The 15,529-nt window shown below is 58.7% G+C and overlaps 3 protein-coding genes across 4 annotated transcripts in view; 1 reads left to right on the top strand and 2 right to left on the bottom strand.

The window, feature by feature from the left end:
* On the bottom strand, positions 1 to 3,375 carry CDK3 (cyclin dependent kinase 3). Its single transcript, XM_036412472.2, has 7 exons — positions 3,232 to 3,375; positions 2,715 to 2,792; positions 2,529 to 2,649; positions 2,275 to 2,445; positions 2,089 to 2,190; positions 1,658 to 1,861; positions 1 to 659 (listed from the first exon to the last, which is right to left on the bottom strand). The coding sequence occupies exons 1-7, from the start codon at positions 3,345 to 3,347 to the stop codon at positions 534 to 536; spliced, it is 918 nt and encodes a 305-aa protein (XP_036268365.1). The 5' UTR covers positions 3,348 to 3,375; the 3' UTR covers positions 1 to 533.
* A 1,028-nt stretch (positions 3,376 to 4,403) lies between these two features.
* TEN1 (TEN1 subunit of CST complex) lies at positions 4,404 to 15,066 on the bottom strand. The gene is made up of 4 exons (XM_036412477.2): positions 14,937 to 15,066; positions 11,177 to 11,304; positions 9,791 to 9,948; positions 4,404 to 4,634 (listed from the first exon to the last, which is right to left on the bottom strand). Exons 2-4 carry the CDS (start codon positions 11,260 to 11,262, stop codon positions 4,516 to 4,518), a joined length of 363 nt encoding a protein of 120 aa, XP_036268370.1. The 5' UTR covers positions 11,263 to 11,304; positions 14,937 to 15,066; the 3' UTR covers positions 4,404 to 4,515.
* ACOX1 (acyl-CoA oxidase 1) overlaps positions 15,066 to 15,529 on the top strand; it is a 24,313-nt gene continuing 23,849 nt past the window's right edge. For both annotated transcript variants that reach the window (XM_036412465.2, XM_036412464.2), the window contains exon 1: positions 15,066 to 15,462. In XM_036412465.2, the coding sequence (XP_036268358.1) occupies positions 15,342 to 15,462 (121 nt within the window). In that variant the 5' untranslated portion in view covers positions 15,066 to 15,341. The remainder of the gene's footprint in view (positions 15,463 to 15,529) is intronic.

Here is a 15,529-nt window from a genome sequence, read left to right as displayed (position 1 = left end):
CTCAGAGCATCACTTTTATTTCCTGCTCTTCAGTCCAGAATCGAACAAAAGCACACACATCCTAGGTGACAACTACTCAGAACAGCCACACACACTGGGGCCAGGAACGTGCCCCCTCCCTGACACCCTCCTTCCAGTGTAACTTGGGATTCAACTCTTCCCCCAAACATTTTAAATCCCGAAAGACCAGCAGAGGGCAGCCTTCCCCGCAGGGTCTGGCCCTGCAGCCGAGGGCGGGCGAGGCGGAGGAGCGCCTGGCCCCAGCAGCACCGGCGGGCGGCACAGGCTTCCTGCTTTCCCTGACCTGCTGCCCAGTGCCAGGAGAGCCAGGGCCTAACACGCCCCTCGCACCTGGAGCTTCTGTGCCCCGTCTTGAAATGGCACCGTCGAACCCAACAAACAACACAGGAACTCGCTAACTTGTTGGCAGGACGAACCCACACACTGCCCTCTGGCGGCTGATGCAGATTCCTCAGCTCTGCCCTCTCCTGACGGCCCTGCTGGGAAGCCGGGAGGGGGCGGCGGCCTCGTCCTCAGCGGCAGAAGCGCTCCAGCACACACTGGTGCGGGGCCCGGGAGGGCTCGGCGGATGAGAAGTACGGGTGGGCGAGGGCGCCCTTGGCGGAGATGCGCTGGCTGGGGTCGTACTGCAGGAGTTGCTGTGGAGGGAGGAGGAGGAGGAGACTGGGCCTGTGTGTGCCAGGGTGGGAGAGGAATTACCACCTCCCAAGCCAGGCGGGTCCCAAGCCCCCGAAGGCCGCCTTCAGACCCAGAACGGCACAACGCCCCTCCCAGCTCCCGAGCCAGCTCTGGACACTCCTGGGTGTGGAGGCCACGGCGGTGCTGGTCCAGCCCGCAGAGCCGGCCTGTGCTGCGGTGCCCAGGCCCAGCCTGTGTAGCCCGGACAGATGTCGCTCTGTGAACCAGCAAGTGGGGGCCAACCCCACCTGGTGGGCAGGAACCCAGACCCTCTTCCCGGCCAGGCTGGGAGCACCCACTGCCTGGGAGGAGGGCAGCCAGGGCGCCGTGGGGAGAGCTGGGCGGCAGGCAGTGCGGGCAGCCGGCACGGGGCTGGTGAGCACACGCTCTGGAAAGTGGGACACGAGGTCGGACGATGGAAACGGCCCCGCCTGCCTCTGGCCCAACACGGGTGGAAGGAAAAGGTGCCTCTGAGCCCTTGTGGGCGAGAATAGCTGGCCCTGCCGAGGCCCCAGGCAGTTTGGCCTGGCCAGCCCGAGGATCAGGATGGTGCAGCAGGAGCAGCCTGGCGTGGGAGTGACTACTGTGGAAGGCGCGGGGGGAACGCTGACGCAGGAGGGGTGGCCGCTGCCTGGAAAGGCTCACGGCTCAGATGGGAAAACGGCCAAGAACACAAGGTAACTCAGGGCAAAGGGCCAGGATCGCTGCAGAGCCCGCAAAGCCAGCTAGAAGAGACGTTCTAAAGGAATGGTCAACACCGGACCTTTCCGGGGCTAAGTGTCTCCAGGTGGAACAGTCACTATGCACAGGCCCGGGCCAGGGCCGGCCAGGGTGGGCAGGGTCGGGAAGGAGGCCAGCTGAGCCCGGGAGGAGCAGGGCTGCCTGAGGCAGCGGCACACAAAGGGGACGTGGGTGGTGGGAGCAGCCGCCGCAGAGGCGGCCACCTCCCTGCACCCACCTGGAGCAGGTCCTTGCCCTCCGGCTCCAGGTTGGGCACCACGTCCTCCAGCCCCTTCCTGGCCCACTGGGGGAAGCTGCCCTTATAGTCGGGCAGCTGGCTGACCCCCGGCCACGTGGCTTCGCTGGGTGTCCCCAGGGTCCGAAAGATGCGGAAGAGCTGGTCGATCTCCGAGTCTCCGGGAAACAGAGCTTTGCAGGTCACCTGAGGCGGGAAGGGGCGAGGTGTGGGGTCCACCCCCTTATCACTCGGAACCCAATGCCAGATAAGAGGCCAGGCCAGCTGTGCTAAAGCCCTGGCCTCTCTGGGGTAAGACCCCACTCCCTAGCCAGTCCCTTAATGCACCTCTACGGGTGACTCAGCCCCCCCCACCCTGTCCTGCCCCGCTGCCCCTCCTCGGCCCCTCCTGCGGCCAGGGCTGCCCTCTCTACCATCTCGGCAAAGATGCAGCCGATGCTCCAGATGTCCACGGCCGTCGAGTAGAACTTGCAGCCCAGGAGGATCTCGGGGGCGCGATACCAGAGCGTCACCACCTGGGGGACGGGGCAGTGGGGTCAGGGCGGCTGAGGGCCCCGGGGACTTCCCCTCTCTGCCCTCCTCTCCCCCGCCCAGGGGACCTCGTGGGTGTAGGTGCGCAGGGGCACCCCGAAGGCCCGCGCCAGCCCGAAGTCCGCCAGCTTGATGGCGCCCAGCTCGTTGATGAGCAGGTTCTGGGGCTTCAGGTCCCGGTGGATGACCCGATGCGAGTGGCAGAAGTTCACCCCCTGCAGCAGCTGGAAGAGGTAGCTCTGCAACAGGGAGGCAGAGCTGGCTGAGCGGGAGCGGCCTGGCTGAGGGGGGCAGGGAGGGGGCGCCCGGACTCCCCAGCTACCTTGACCAAGTGCAGGGGGAGCTCGGCCACCGGGGTGGCGTCCAGGAACTTCTTCAGGTCCTGGCTGAGGAACTCGAACACCAGGTACAGCTTCTTCTCGCTGTGCACCACGTCCAGCAGCCTGGGGGCGGGGCGGGGTCAGGACAGGCTCCGGGGGGACAGGCCCAGCTCCGCTCCTGCCCTCACCTGACGATGTTGGGGTGCTTCAGCTCTTTGAGCAGGGAGATCTCCCTGATGGCGGTGCTCGGGACGCCCTCCGCCTCCCTGCGGGAAGGGAGAGGGGGGCGGCTATGGAGGCTCCTGCCCTGGGGGCGCCAGCAGGAGCTCCTCACTCCGGAAGGATGGCGCCCTCAGCGGCGGGGCCCGTGCTCCGGGACGCCCTGATGGCGGGGCGGGCAGAGCCTGGGGCGGCGGGCGGAGCCCGTGGGCGGCGGGCGGACCCCCGAGGGCGGCGGGCGGACCCCGGGGGGGCGGGGGGCGGACCCCCGGGGCGGCGGGCGGACCCCCGTGGGCGGCGGGCGGACCCCGGGGCGGCGGGCGGACCCCCGGGGCGGCAGGCGGACCCCCGTGGGCGGCGGGCGGACCCCGGGGCAGCAGGCGGACCCCCGTGGGCAGCGGGCGGACCCCCGGGGCGGCGGGCGGACCCTCGGGGGCGGCGCCCGGGTCACGGTGCGGCCCTGAGGGGAGCCGGGGCCGCACTCACAGGTCCAGCCGGATCTTCTTGAGGGCCACGAGCTGGCCGGAGTCGCGGCGCCGGGCCTTGTACACCACGCCGTAGGTGCCCTCGCCGATCTTCTCCACCTTCTGGAACACGTCCATGCCGCTGGGGACTCGCCCTTCCCCCGGGACCGTCTGACGCCCCTCGCCCAGCCGGGTGCCCGCGGGAAGGTGCCCCCCCCCCCGGGCGCGCTACGGGGCGCCGCAGGGCCAAACCTCCGCCGCAGCGCGGCCAGGCCGGGCCGGCTGACAGCGGCGGGGGCGGGGGCGGATGGGGGGAGGAGAGGGCAGCTGGGGCAGCTCGGGCAGGGGCAGGGGGCCGAAGGTTCCGGGAGCAGCAGCCCCGCCCTAGGCCGCCCCACAGGGGTGAGGGCCCGGGCCCGTTTGCGGCGCTCGGCCTCCTCCGAGGGCAGAAGCTCGGCCGGTCGGCCCCCCGCGTGTCGGGCCCCCACCTGGGCGGAGCCCGTCCCCTCACGCCTCACCCCTCAGGCCTCTCCCTTCACCCCTCAGCCCTCACCCTTCACCCCTCACCCCTCAGGCCTCAGGCCTCTCCCTTCACCCCTCAGCCCTCACCCTTCACCCCTCAGCCCTCAGCCCTCACCCTTCACCCTTCACCCCTCAGCCCTCTCACCTCACCCTTCACCCCTCAGCCCTCAGGCCTCAGGCCTCTCCCTTCACCCCTCAGCCCTCAGCCCTCAGGCCTCACCCCTCAGGCCTCTCCCCTCACCCCTCAGCCCTCAGCCCTCACCCTTCACCCCTCAGCCCTCAGGCCTCAGGCCTCTCCCTTCACCCCTCAGCCCTCACCCTTCACCCCTCACCCCTCACCCCTCAGCCCTCTCCCCTCAGCCCTCTCCCCTCACCCCTCACCCCTTAGTCCTCAGGCCTCAGCCCTCTCCCCTCAGCCCTCTCCCCTCACCCTTCACCCCTCACCCCTCAGCCCTCTCCCCTCACCCCTCAGGCCTCAGCCCTCTCCCCTCTCCCCTCACCCCTTAGTCCTCAGCCCTCAGCCCTCAGCCCTCTCCCCTCACCCCTCACCCCTCAGCCCTCACCCTTCACCCCTCACCCCGGCGGCCGCCCCCTCCCCCCCGCCTCCCGGCGGCCGCACCCACCACGTGCGCGGCTTCTGCGCGGCGGCTCCGAGGCCGGTGACTCCGAGGCGGCGGCGCGGGCTCCGGGGACGCCCCCTCCTCTGGGCGGCAGTGGCTGCGGCTGTGGCTGCGGCTCCGGCCGCGGCCCTGGAGGCGGGCGGCGAGGTCGCGGGGCCGCGGTCCTAGGGGCGGCCGCCCCGGCTCCGCAGGTACAGCCTCTGCTCCCCGACGGCCCGCTCCAGCAGCGCGGGGCGCAGCCCCTCCACGCACGTCAGCACGCGGGCCCGCACCACGGGGCGGCCTGCGGGGGCACACGCTCAGCCCGCGGTCCGCCCCGGCCTCCCCCTTCCCGCCGCCTGCCCGGCCCCTCCCTGGTCATCTTAGTCCTGAGGAGGGGTCTCCTGCCATCCCAGTTCCATCTGCACCCGGGGAGGGCATCCTGGCACCGCCTGGCATTGGAAATCAGGGCAACGAGCACCCCGAATGCAGGAAACCCAAAGAGGGGAGATCTTACAGGGGTGAGCCACCCACCCTGGGCGGGGAGGGGCTTCTGGCAGATCCTGGGGGCCCGGCAGGAAGGCTGATCACTGCTCAGGCGGCAGCAGCGGCCTCTGGGGCGGCCTGCTCCTTCGCTCTCATTTCTTTCCCTCAAGGCCTCGCTGCTCCCCGCCGATCAGTGAGCATGCTCAGTGTTCTAGAACACTCCTGCTTCCTTGGATGCGGTTCAGAGAGGCTCTGGGTTAGGCAACATCTATGCTAGCCTTCCTCCCGCCAGGCCCCCTGACTGACTGGGCACAGCCCGGGCAGAAGGCAGAGTGCCGGGCCCGGGTGAACTTGTTTGGACACGAATTCAGGTCGCCTGCCTGAATTCTGGACAGGCCTAGGCCTTTCTGGTGACACACGTGGCCCTACATCGCTTCCCAGAGCAGCTGCGTATGTTCGGGGCGACACGGGGAGAGAAGGACAATCAGTCTGATTCAGTTAAAATCTCCCAACAGGGTCCTGGCCAGCTAGCTCAGTTGACAAGTGTCGTCGCAATAGGCCACGGTGGTGGGTTCCATCCCCAGTCAGGGCTCCCGGCGCTTACAAGAATCCACCAGTGAGAGCATGGATAAGTGGAACAACGAATTCTCTCTCCCCTCCCTCTCTTCCTCTGTAAGATCAATAAATAAAAATGTTAAATCTCAAAATAGGATCCTAGCCCTACCTGGTTTGGCTCAGTGGATAGAGCGACAGCCTTTGGACTGAAGGGTCCTGGGTTCAATTCCAGTCAAGGGCACTTGCCCGGGTTGTGGGCTCGAGCCCCCAGTAGGGGGCGTTCAGGAGACAGCCAATCAATGATTCTCAGAGCAAGGAGGAGGGACTGAGGTGTGAGCAGGAGATGAAGGAGGGGCGTATGGAGGTCAGACCTTCCTTCAGGAAGTTGGACTGTGAAGGGAAAGAGGGTCTCAGCTAGGCAGGTGGCAGTGACGTTGTTGTTGTTGTTATTATTATTATTACTGAGGCAGGGAAGTCAGAGCAGGGCACAAAGGCTTCAAGCTCTGCCCTCCCCTTCTCGGCTGGACCATTACAGACACGACCTCCACTGCCACCTGTCCCACCGCCTCCCCCTCCTCCATTTCCTGTCACTGAGAGGAAGAAAAAAGAAGGAATTGATGTCTGGAAAGGAGGGACAAGGCCCAGGGGCACAGGCAGTGGCCCCACAACTGTCAGAAGCAGAGGGCCACGCTCTGCCCCTTGCCCACGCTTAACAGAGGCCTTCCTCCCAGACCCCAGAGGCACGGCTGTTCTCCGAGGCCGCCTGCTGCCTTCTCGGTGGGCGCTGTGGCTTCACCAAGCTGACGGCTTCGCTAAACCTCTGTCCTGCCTTGAGTTCCTTCTCGGGCCCTGACGAGGACGGGTGGGCTGAGGCCTCCCTCGGCCGCCCAGGCCCTCCCGGCATCACTGCCAATTAGGACCATTTCTTTAACGTGGAGGCGGCTGCGGGGCTCTGAGCGCCGGGCGGGAAGCACCTGCGGGCGCAGGCGAAGGCTGGCTGGGAGGGCAGGCCGGGACCACGGGCAGGGCAGCGCCTCGGCCGGGCGCCTTGTGGCCCAGCCCGGAGGGGAGGCGCCTCGGACGGTGTGGACACCTGTGCTCGGGACGGCGGCTGCTGCGGCCCAGTGACTCCGGGGACGTAGGAGGTGAGGGGTTTGCCGAAAGGGCAGGGGAGGTGATGGACTTGGTGTCTTGCGTCACTGCCCGCCTGACACAGCCGTGTGGGTTGAGGGGCAGGGACTGAGGGGGACGTGGGAGGACTGTAGGCAGCGTGGAGGGCCCCATGAGAGGAGGGACCCCGAAATCATTGTGCTGGGAACCCCCGGCTGCGTGACTTGCCCGTCCACAGCAGGTGGGACGGAGAGGGTGGAGGCCTGGGTTGTACCAGGCGGGCTGTACCAGGCGGGAGGTCTGCCAGGAACGGAGCTGCAATGAGTGAGGTGCGGTGGGAGGAGAGCGAGCTGGAGAGAGAAGATGGAAGGAAGGGAGGAGTCCACAGTCCCGGGGCGGACGGGAGATACGGAGGGGGACGAGCTGTTTCAGGTGGCAGAGGTGGCGCCAGGCTGGGAGGAGCCGTGGGTGTCAGGTCACAGGGAGGCAGAACTGGTACCCGGGGAGCCAGCAGGATGGGGCCCGCCTCTGCAGGGCGTGGGGTGGGGGCGCTGAGCAGCCCTCCCTGTGGGAGGGGGGGTGGGGAACACGGCCCGGGAACCAGCCAGGAGCCAGGCGGGTGCTGGAGGACCGGACAGAAGGGCAGATTCTATTAGGGACCTGGAGCTGAGCGGGGCGAGGCTGCGCCCAATCCCTTAGCGCCTGAACGGGACAGGAAGCCTCGCGGGCCTCTGGATGGTGCCCAGCGAGGATGACACAGCCAGTGAGTTTCGAAACCTGTCCTATCGCCTCTGCAAGCTCTCGGTGTAAACATGTCGGACAGGTGACTTTGGCAGCCTCTCGTCTGTCTTCAGAACCGCCCACCTGGTCACGGGGCACGACTGGTGCCTGGTGACCTTTGTGTCCCCTCAGGACTTCGGACCTGGCCGGGGTCAGCCACGCCGCGCCCCCTCTGCCCAGCTGGGGGTGGGGCGGCCGCTTCCATGCTCAGCCACTCGGCCTGCACTCTGCCTCTGCCTCTGCCTCCTCCTCCTCCTCCTCAGGTTTCTTTCCTGCCTCAGCTGCAGATGACTTGGGAACTTGGGGAATGGTATTTAAGAAAAAGGCCCTGGCCAGGCAGCTCAGCTGGTCAGAACATCATCCAGGTACACCAAGGTTGTGGGTTCAATCCCTGGTCAGGGCACATGCAAGAATCAACCAATGAGCCGAAACCGGCTTGGCTCAGTGGTAGAGCGTTGGTCTGCGGACTGAAAGGTCCCAGGTTCGATTCCGGTCAAAGGCATGTACCTTGGTTGTGGGCACATCCCCAGTGGGGGGTGTGCAAGAGGCAGCTGGTCGATGTTTCTCTCTCATTGGACATTTCTAGCTCTCTATTTCTCTTCCTTCCTCTCCGTAAAAAATCAATAAAATATATTAAAAATGTTTAAAATACTTTAAAAAAAATCAACCAATGAATGCATAAGAGGAACAATTCAATGTTTCTCTCTCATATATATATTTCATTTAAATTCTTTAAAAACAAGGGAAGAAAAACACAGGTTGTAACTCAGTAAACTAGCGACAGGCTGGGAAGACTGCTGTCGAGTGAGGGCCGACAGTCCGGGCTCAGCTCCTCCCTGTGGGCACTTCGGAGGGGGGCTGTGTGCCTTCTGAGCAATCGATTGCTCGCTCTGCCTCGTTAATGGCGGATGGACGGCAGGCCCAGGTGCGGCCTGGCCCCTGCGCTACCACATTCCCCAGGTGCTTTCACCTGAGGAGACTGGCACCTGGAGGCAGGCTCGGGCCAGATTCACTGTCTCACCGGGGCTTCCGGAGAGGCAGTGCTTTCTCCTGCAGTTAGTCACCGCGCTGGCCCCAAAGATCATTCCCTCACAGTCATGTGGTTTCCCTGAGGTACAATCCAAACAGAGAAAGGCCGATGACAGCAAGGGAAGGAGGCCACAGGTGAGTAAGGCTACCAGGAGCAAACAGCCAGCCAGGCCCAGGCTCCCGATTCCACACCAGAGGCTGGTTCTCCAGGAAGCGGCATTATTTTCACAAAAAGAAAGGAAAGCAGAGGACAGAGCTGTAGAGATAACAGATACTTGGGGGTGTGTGTGTGTGTGTGTGATCCGAGCGCACTGCATGAACTTCGGGGGGGGGGGGGGCCCCACACACGACACGTGAACATGGATGCGGTATGAGATTACGTATATGGAGAATGGCTATTGTTTTTGTTGGGTGTGACTGGTGGTGGGAGAGAGACGTACTGAGGTATTTGTGGGTCAAATGAGACCATGTCCTATGCTTGCTCTAAAACACACCAGGGCTACATCACCGTAGATGCCTGCATTATATTCTACCGAGCAAATGTACCCGACTTGGTCTAACCAATAACCGGTGTACAGTGTACTTATAAGAGCAAAGAATTAAAACAACATGAATGTCCAATGGTCATGCGAATTTAGGTCACACTTCTAATCTATAAAATATATGGCCATTAAACACTATACCCAGGAATATGTGAAGACTTGTGATATAATGTGAAGCCAAAATAACCAGGCCCACCATCGTATGGCATCCAACATGTGAAGGAAAATGGCCCTGGGGCAGCCACATGGGCGGCAGAGGATGGAGCGCCTGAGCTTTAAAGAGCAACCTTCACCTCTGGAAGCCAAGGCCCTTTCCGGCTGCTTCTATTCCGCCCGTGTCCTACTTCTCTCTTTTAAAAAAAAAAAATATTTTTTATTGATTTCAGAGAGAAAGGGAGAGGGGGAGGGAAGGAGGGAGGGAGAGAAAAAAAGAGGAAGAGAGAGGAACATCAATGATAAGAGAGAATCATTGATCGGCTGCCTCCTGCGCACCCCTTACTGGGGATCAAACCCACAACCCAGGACTGTGCCCTTGACCAGAATCGAACCCAGGACCCTTCAGTCCACAGGCTGACACTCTATCCACTGAGCCACACCAGCTAGGGCTGTCCTATTTCTCTTACCCTGACTTTGGGATGGTTAGTCTAGCCCCACCCTCTCTGAGCCCTGGTTTTCTCACCTATGAACTTGGCAATAAGAGGACTCAGGAGAAGGGCTGGTGGGCAGATTCGGAAGAGTTAAGCACACGGCCTTCCGAAATGAATGGTATCTCTCCACTCAGTGCCCTGCGGCAGATCGGCTCTGCGCCCAATCACGTTTCCCATGAGCCCTTGCACTGTGGGGTGATTTGGGAGTGTTATCCCCCATGAGGGACACTGCTGGGTCAGAAACCAGGCCCAGTGCCAACCGAGTCACCGCTCAGGACCCCAAGTGCAAAGGCGTGCATGAGGCCGCTTACCCTCCTGCTGCTCCAGCTCCCCGAGGACCAGGTAGAGGGAGCCCGCCTGGGCCTGGAACGGCTCCACCAGCTTGGTGCACACCAGGACCTGGTGCTGCTCCGAGCCCTGCTGAGCTGTCAGCGTCGCTCGGGACTCGGTCACGTCGTAGAGGCTCAACCTGGAAGGCGGGGAAAGTGCGATCGTTTCTCTCCTCGGACACAACCGCCACAGAGCTTGGAGCTGAACAGGTTTTGGGAGGGAAAACGGCCAGCCGTACTTTGATCAGACAAAATAAAAATGGCAGCAACAAAACTGTTGAGGTATAAATTACCTGCATCAAAAAACACTTGTCCAACGAGTCTTGACAAAAACACACACTGGTGTCACCACCAACCCAGTCAAGGTTTAGTACATGTCTATCACCCCAATGTTCCCTGAGTCTTATCGCCAAACGTGTGACCCAGTCACCGGGAAGCAGATCCTCCAGGTCCCATCCAGCCTTCAGGTGTTGGCCCAGCTACTCCCAAGTTCCTGACCCACCGAAACTATAAAACATAAGCTTTTGTTTTGTATGATTGTGGTGTGTTGTTTTGTTCCTTTTTGTTTTTGTTTTGAGAGAAGGAGAAGACAGAGAGAAACATCGATGTGAGAGAAACACATGGACTGGTTGCCTCCCGCATGAGTCCTGACCAGGGCCTCGTCCAGGGAGGAGCCTGCCACTCAGGTAAGTTCCCCTGACCAGAATCGAACCCGGACCCTTTGGTCCGCAGGCCTATGCTCTATCCACTGAGCCAAACTGGCCAGGCTGTGGTGTTTTCTTTAAGAGAAAGAAGGGAGAGGGAGAGAGAAAGAGAAACATCAATGAGAGAGAGAGAGAGAGATACATCCATGAGTCGGTTCCCTTCCTTATGTGCCCCGACCAGAGATTGAACCCGAAACCTGGGTGGCTGCCTGAGACCCTTTGGTACATGAAATGCTGCTTGAGCCACATGGGCCAGGACAGAGATCATAAGCTTTCACTCTCCTTTTAAGCCACTAAATTTGGGGGTAATTGGTTACATGGCAATAAAATAACTGACTCGTAGTATACATGTGTGTACACATGTAAATATAGTGTATATACACACCCACCCACATATACATACATACACGCACGCACACACATGAAAAAGTGTGTAAACACAAAAACATGAGCAGTGGTTGTTCAGACAGTAGGATCACAGGTGATGCTTGATTGCTTTCTTCACACTTTTATAAATTGTCTACATTTTTTTTTTTACAATGAATGCATATTAAGTTTTTAATCATTTTTAATCAGACAGAATGATGACTATTTTAATTGTGTGTTTTTGGGGGAGGCAGCCACTTAAACATCCCCCCACCTTGTGGAAAAACCAGCCTCTCACCTGCCAAACGTCCGCAGGGCGACCCCGTCGGGAGCCTGGCTGAGCTCCCAGGGGAAGTAGTAGGTCCCCGGCTTCGGCAGATTCATGGCGCCTGTCACCGAGGCGCGGGGGTGGGTTTTTGAAGATTCCTGACAAACCAAGCATAGCACAAGGCGGGATTAACGGATGCCTGAGAGCCACAACCAGCGCATGGTGGTTAAAATAAAATAAATCTTTTTGATAGGTTACACATTCACTTATTTTGGAAAAAACAACATACAAAAAACGTACAAAAGCTCTACATGGAGAAATCTTGTTCCTACTCCAACCCCTGTGCAACCCATTCCCTTCCTTCTTCCCGGACTGGGCTGGATGGGGTCTGTCAAGGGGCAGGAGGCAATCTGACATCTGCCAATCACAGTATGAAAACACACACGACACCTGGACCGAGGAGACCAGGTCACTTTTCTCCTCTCACAGCCATGTCTATTGTAGGCTAAGCTGCCAGTCACAACGCCATCACGTTTATTTTAGTTTTAAAGGCAGCACACGGCAGAATTGATTCTTTGGGGGCACACACTTACACACTTAATCTCAGCTTTTCCTTTTCAAACAGAAATTGCTATGCATTTACTAAGACAAGCACAGCTGGCTGCATACATCACCAGCCACATATCACACTTTCCATAGCGTTTCCAAGATCTATCAGGATGGGCTTCTCTTCCCCTCAGCTGGATTTCAACTAAGCCCCCTAGGAGTCTGAGCAGGGGTGCCCGGCCCTTTTCGTTCCCAAGACATTTCTGGGAGAGAAAAAATCCCTGGCAGGAACAAGAGAAATCATATTTTTTTAGGACTGGTAAGTCTGGTGAACCCATCTGACCACTTCTTCCATCTCTCCTGAAGTAATTGCCAAGATTTGTGGGGTCGGGCTGAAAGTCGGAGAAGGAAGGCCTGTAATCAAGTTCATCAGAACTTTTATCGGCTTTGGCTTTGTTTCTTGAAGACAAGAACCTTGCCTGTGGATGTTTGTTATGAAAGGAGATAACTCGGCAACAGGTTCATGGAAGAGGGCACAGGGCAAGGTGTGTGGGAAGCGTGTGTGTGTGTGTGTGTGTGTGTGTGTGGTGGGGGATGGGGAGGGCAGACTGACGCTCTATCCACTGAGCCACACCGGTTAGGGCTCAATATTCATTGAATGGATGCAGAAGAGAGTGAACTCCAAAACCATCTACCCCCGCACTGAGCTGGGATACAGAGAACCCAACCACGCCTGACTGCCTACATGAAAGTGACTATGCTCTGCTGTCCTCACTGGCATTTCTTTGCTCTTCCTCCACCGCCCAGGCCCGGCAAATGGTTTGAGTATCAACAGCCAGTTTGCCCGCTGAGATTCCTTTGAAGTGTGGAAGCAATCACCTCAGGTAGAAACTGCTGTTTGGGTTCTGTACTTGTTTGCTAAAACAATAGAACGTTATTTTGATTTTCTGAACGTATGTATGCTGTCCCAATACTCCATGGATGATGGTTTGAATGTCCCATTGATTGTGATCTCACTGGTTATCCAAGCACATTCTTCTGGGACCCAATTATCCTAAATTGTCTCAGAAGCTACAGATAACTGAGTTTCGGTTGACTCAGTGGTCCTGGAATCAGAAGAGCACAAATTATCCTAAATCGCTTCAGCAGCTACAGACAATGCATTCCTGTTGACTCAGTGGTCCCAGAATCTGGACAGCACAGTTATTCTGAATTGCCCCAGTGATCCCAGAGAATGTGTTTCTGCTGATTCAGTGATGCGTAGATACTTTAGGTAACTAATTTGCTCAATTTCGCTTCTGTAAAAGCTTTTCACGAAACAGGTTCCTCATCCCAGACCCAGAGATGTAGTCGACACCTTTGCGATAGTCTGCCCATATAAGCCGGATGTGGCAAGCTGTTCGGGGCTGCGAGATTTGAGCTTTAGCCCCTCGTATGCCGCCAGCCTTTCATAAATGACTCCATAATTTGACTTCTAGAGGCGTCCTTTGTCAGATGTGGGAACACTACAACGCTTTGAATTCCCTCCCCTTACTGTTTCCCCCAAGTTCGGACTGTTGTACGCCCATTCTCTGGGGGCACACACTTCTATGGGCTTCTCCAATCCTAATCAAGACTCAAAACTGGCCTTAAACCAAACTTTCAGTTCTCAGAAAGCCCCGGCCTTACCTCCTCCTCTCGGAGACACTGCCCAGGTTTTGCCCAGGAGCACACTCCTTGCCCGAGGAAGCAATAAACGTGGCTTTGTTGTGTTAGTGATCTGCTGAGCCAGTTTTTGCCAAGAGGATAACAGCCAAGATAAATATTTTAATGCCTGGGAACATTAAACATTAAAAACAACATCAGAAATAGTGCCTTCCCCCAAAATACCAGCGCTTGAGACAAAACGATCAGTAGTCATGAAGCTGTGTTTATGTAAAATTCTGCTATTTTGTTCATTGTGGATTTTCTTGCATTAATTTTGATTTTTAAAAATGTCCTATTAAAACACCGTTCCTCTTAATTTTTTGGTACTTCCTCACACTTTGTGTTGGAGGTGAATGATTCACTCATCGTACTCTATTCACAGTGCTGGAAGGAACAGAGAATTAAATTTAGTTTTGTGGACAGAAAAAAAAAAAAAAAAAGGTTCTAAGGAAAGTTAACTTCACAGGGTGATCTGATCATAAATCCCTAAATGGGCAGGTCATCATGGTGGGCAATGACTTCCCACGCCTGTAACTTCTGTAGTAGAAGGTTTTAAGCCAGCCCTGTCCTCTGTCCCTGTGCAGCTAAGTTAACTCAGCTTTGAAATAAGCAAAGTCACCCTCAAGAGAGCACATAACGTTGATAACGGTCCTGTATTCCAATCTCCCCTTGCTTTCCCCCCCACTTCCATGTAATCTTCCTTACATCTTCTCCTTTCATTCCAAATACATAAAAGCTGCAAAACTGTTATTCTCCGGAGCATTTGAGACCTTGCTTCCCCCAAAATGGCATCAATTTGGCTTCAATAGACTCATAAAAATTCTCTACAGGTTTGGCCATTTCTTACATTTTTAAAAACAGGATTAAGGATGTTGATGACATTATAAAGGTAAATTAGGGAGATATAAAGGGGATGGTGTAGTGTGCTTTATATCTTCATTATCATGGCATTAAGCCAAAGGCTAACGAAAACGAACGCATAAACAGCATCTAAGTGTTTTGCCTATTAGCTTTTTAGGAACCAGAACTAAGAGCACAACTGATGAAAAGTGGCTGCTTCTGAGACTGACCTTTGCTTTTCGTTCCAAACCCTCCTGTTCTAGGTCTTTAAAAAACGTGTGCATTTACAACCTGCATGACGACGATGGTAATTGTGAAAACAATCAGGTGGATTCCAAGATCTCTAAGTGCAGGGCTAGCTCGGTCTCATTCCAAGCCCGAGCTCACCAGCCCAAACCCAGTTCCCAGCGCCTGCGCCCCTGGCAGCCAAGATGCCGCGATCTTAAAGGACAACCAGAGCCTCTCCCCGGCGCTACTTCTGTCCCCGTCCTTTTCCGACCCAATCTGGGCGGCCTCAGGGGAGCCCTGCGACCTCCCTTAGCAACTGCGCGAAGCCCACAGCTTCCCCACCCCCGGGACCTTGAGTCTCCTTCCCGGCTCTTTCCCCGGGAGGCCTCTGCGCGTGGACCCGGAAGCCGGCAGGGCGGCCAAGTCCCAAGGCGCAGGCGCAATCCGCCTTTACCTCGTTGTCCCGCCCCTTCCCAAGCCTCCAGCCAACCTGTTTGGGCGTCCGGGCCGTCTTTTGCTTCCTGTTTCCGCCCCGCGTGATCGCGCGGCCAGGGGCGGTACTGAGCGCGCCGCACGTCCCCCTCCCTCCGGACAATTGCTTGAGCAGCTTCCGGGGTGTCTTCCCCGGGTCTGGGGGGGTCGGGTCAGGGGGTCCCCGGGCCGAGAGGTGGGGATTCGCCTTCCCGGGGGCCGGCCTGAGTGAAGGAGCCCCTCCGGCGCCGCCGCCGCCTCGGCTAAGGCCGCTCGCACGCCCGGCAGCCGCGGGAAGCGGAGGGGCGGGCCGGGGCGGGCCGGGGGCGGGGCCTTGCGCGGTCCCGGGGCAGCTCCTGGGCACGGCCCGCGCCGGACAGTCTGACAACCTTAGTCGACGCCGCCTCGGCCTCCGCTGCTTCCGATGGCTGTCACCATGAACCAGGACCTGCGCCGGGAGCGGGCCTCCGCCAGCTTCAACCCCGAGCTGCTCACGCACATCCTGGACGGCAGCCCGGAGAACACCCGGCGACGCCGAGAGATCGGTGAGGGCTGCGGGCCTGGCCTCCCTCGATACCGTCTGGGGGTGCTCCTTAGGACATAGGCTCTGGC

This window comes from Pipistrellus kuhlii, unplaced genomic scaffold, assembly GCF_014108245.1.
Source record: "Pipistrellus kuhlii isolate mPipKuh1 unplaced genomic scaffold, mPipKuh1.p scaffold_m20_p_44, whole genome shotgun sequence".
NCBI classification, from domain to species: domain Eukaryota; kingdom Metazoa; phylum Chordata; class Mammalia; order Chiroptera; family Vespertilionidae; genus Pipistrellus; species Pipistrellus kuhlii.
The sequence above is the reverse complement of the archived record's forward strand: the minus strand, read 5'-3'. Positions and strand labels throughout refer to the sequence as shown.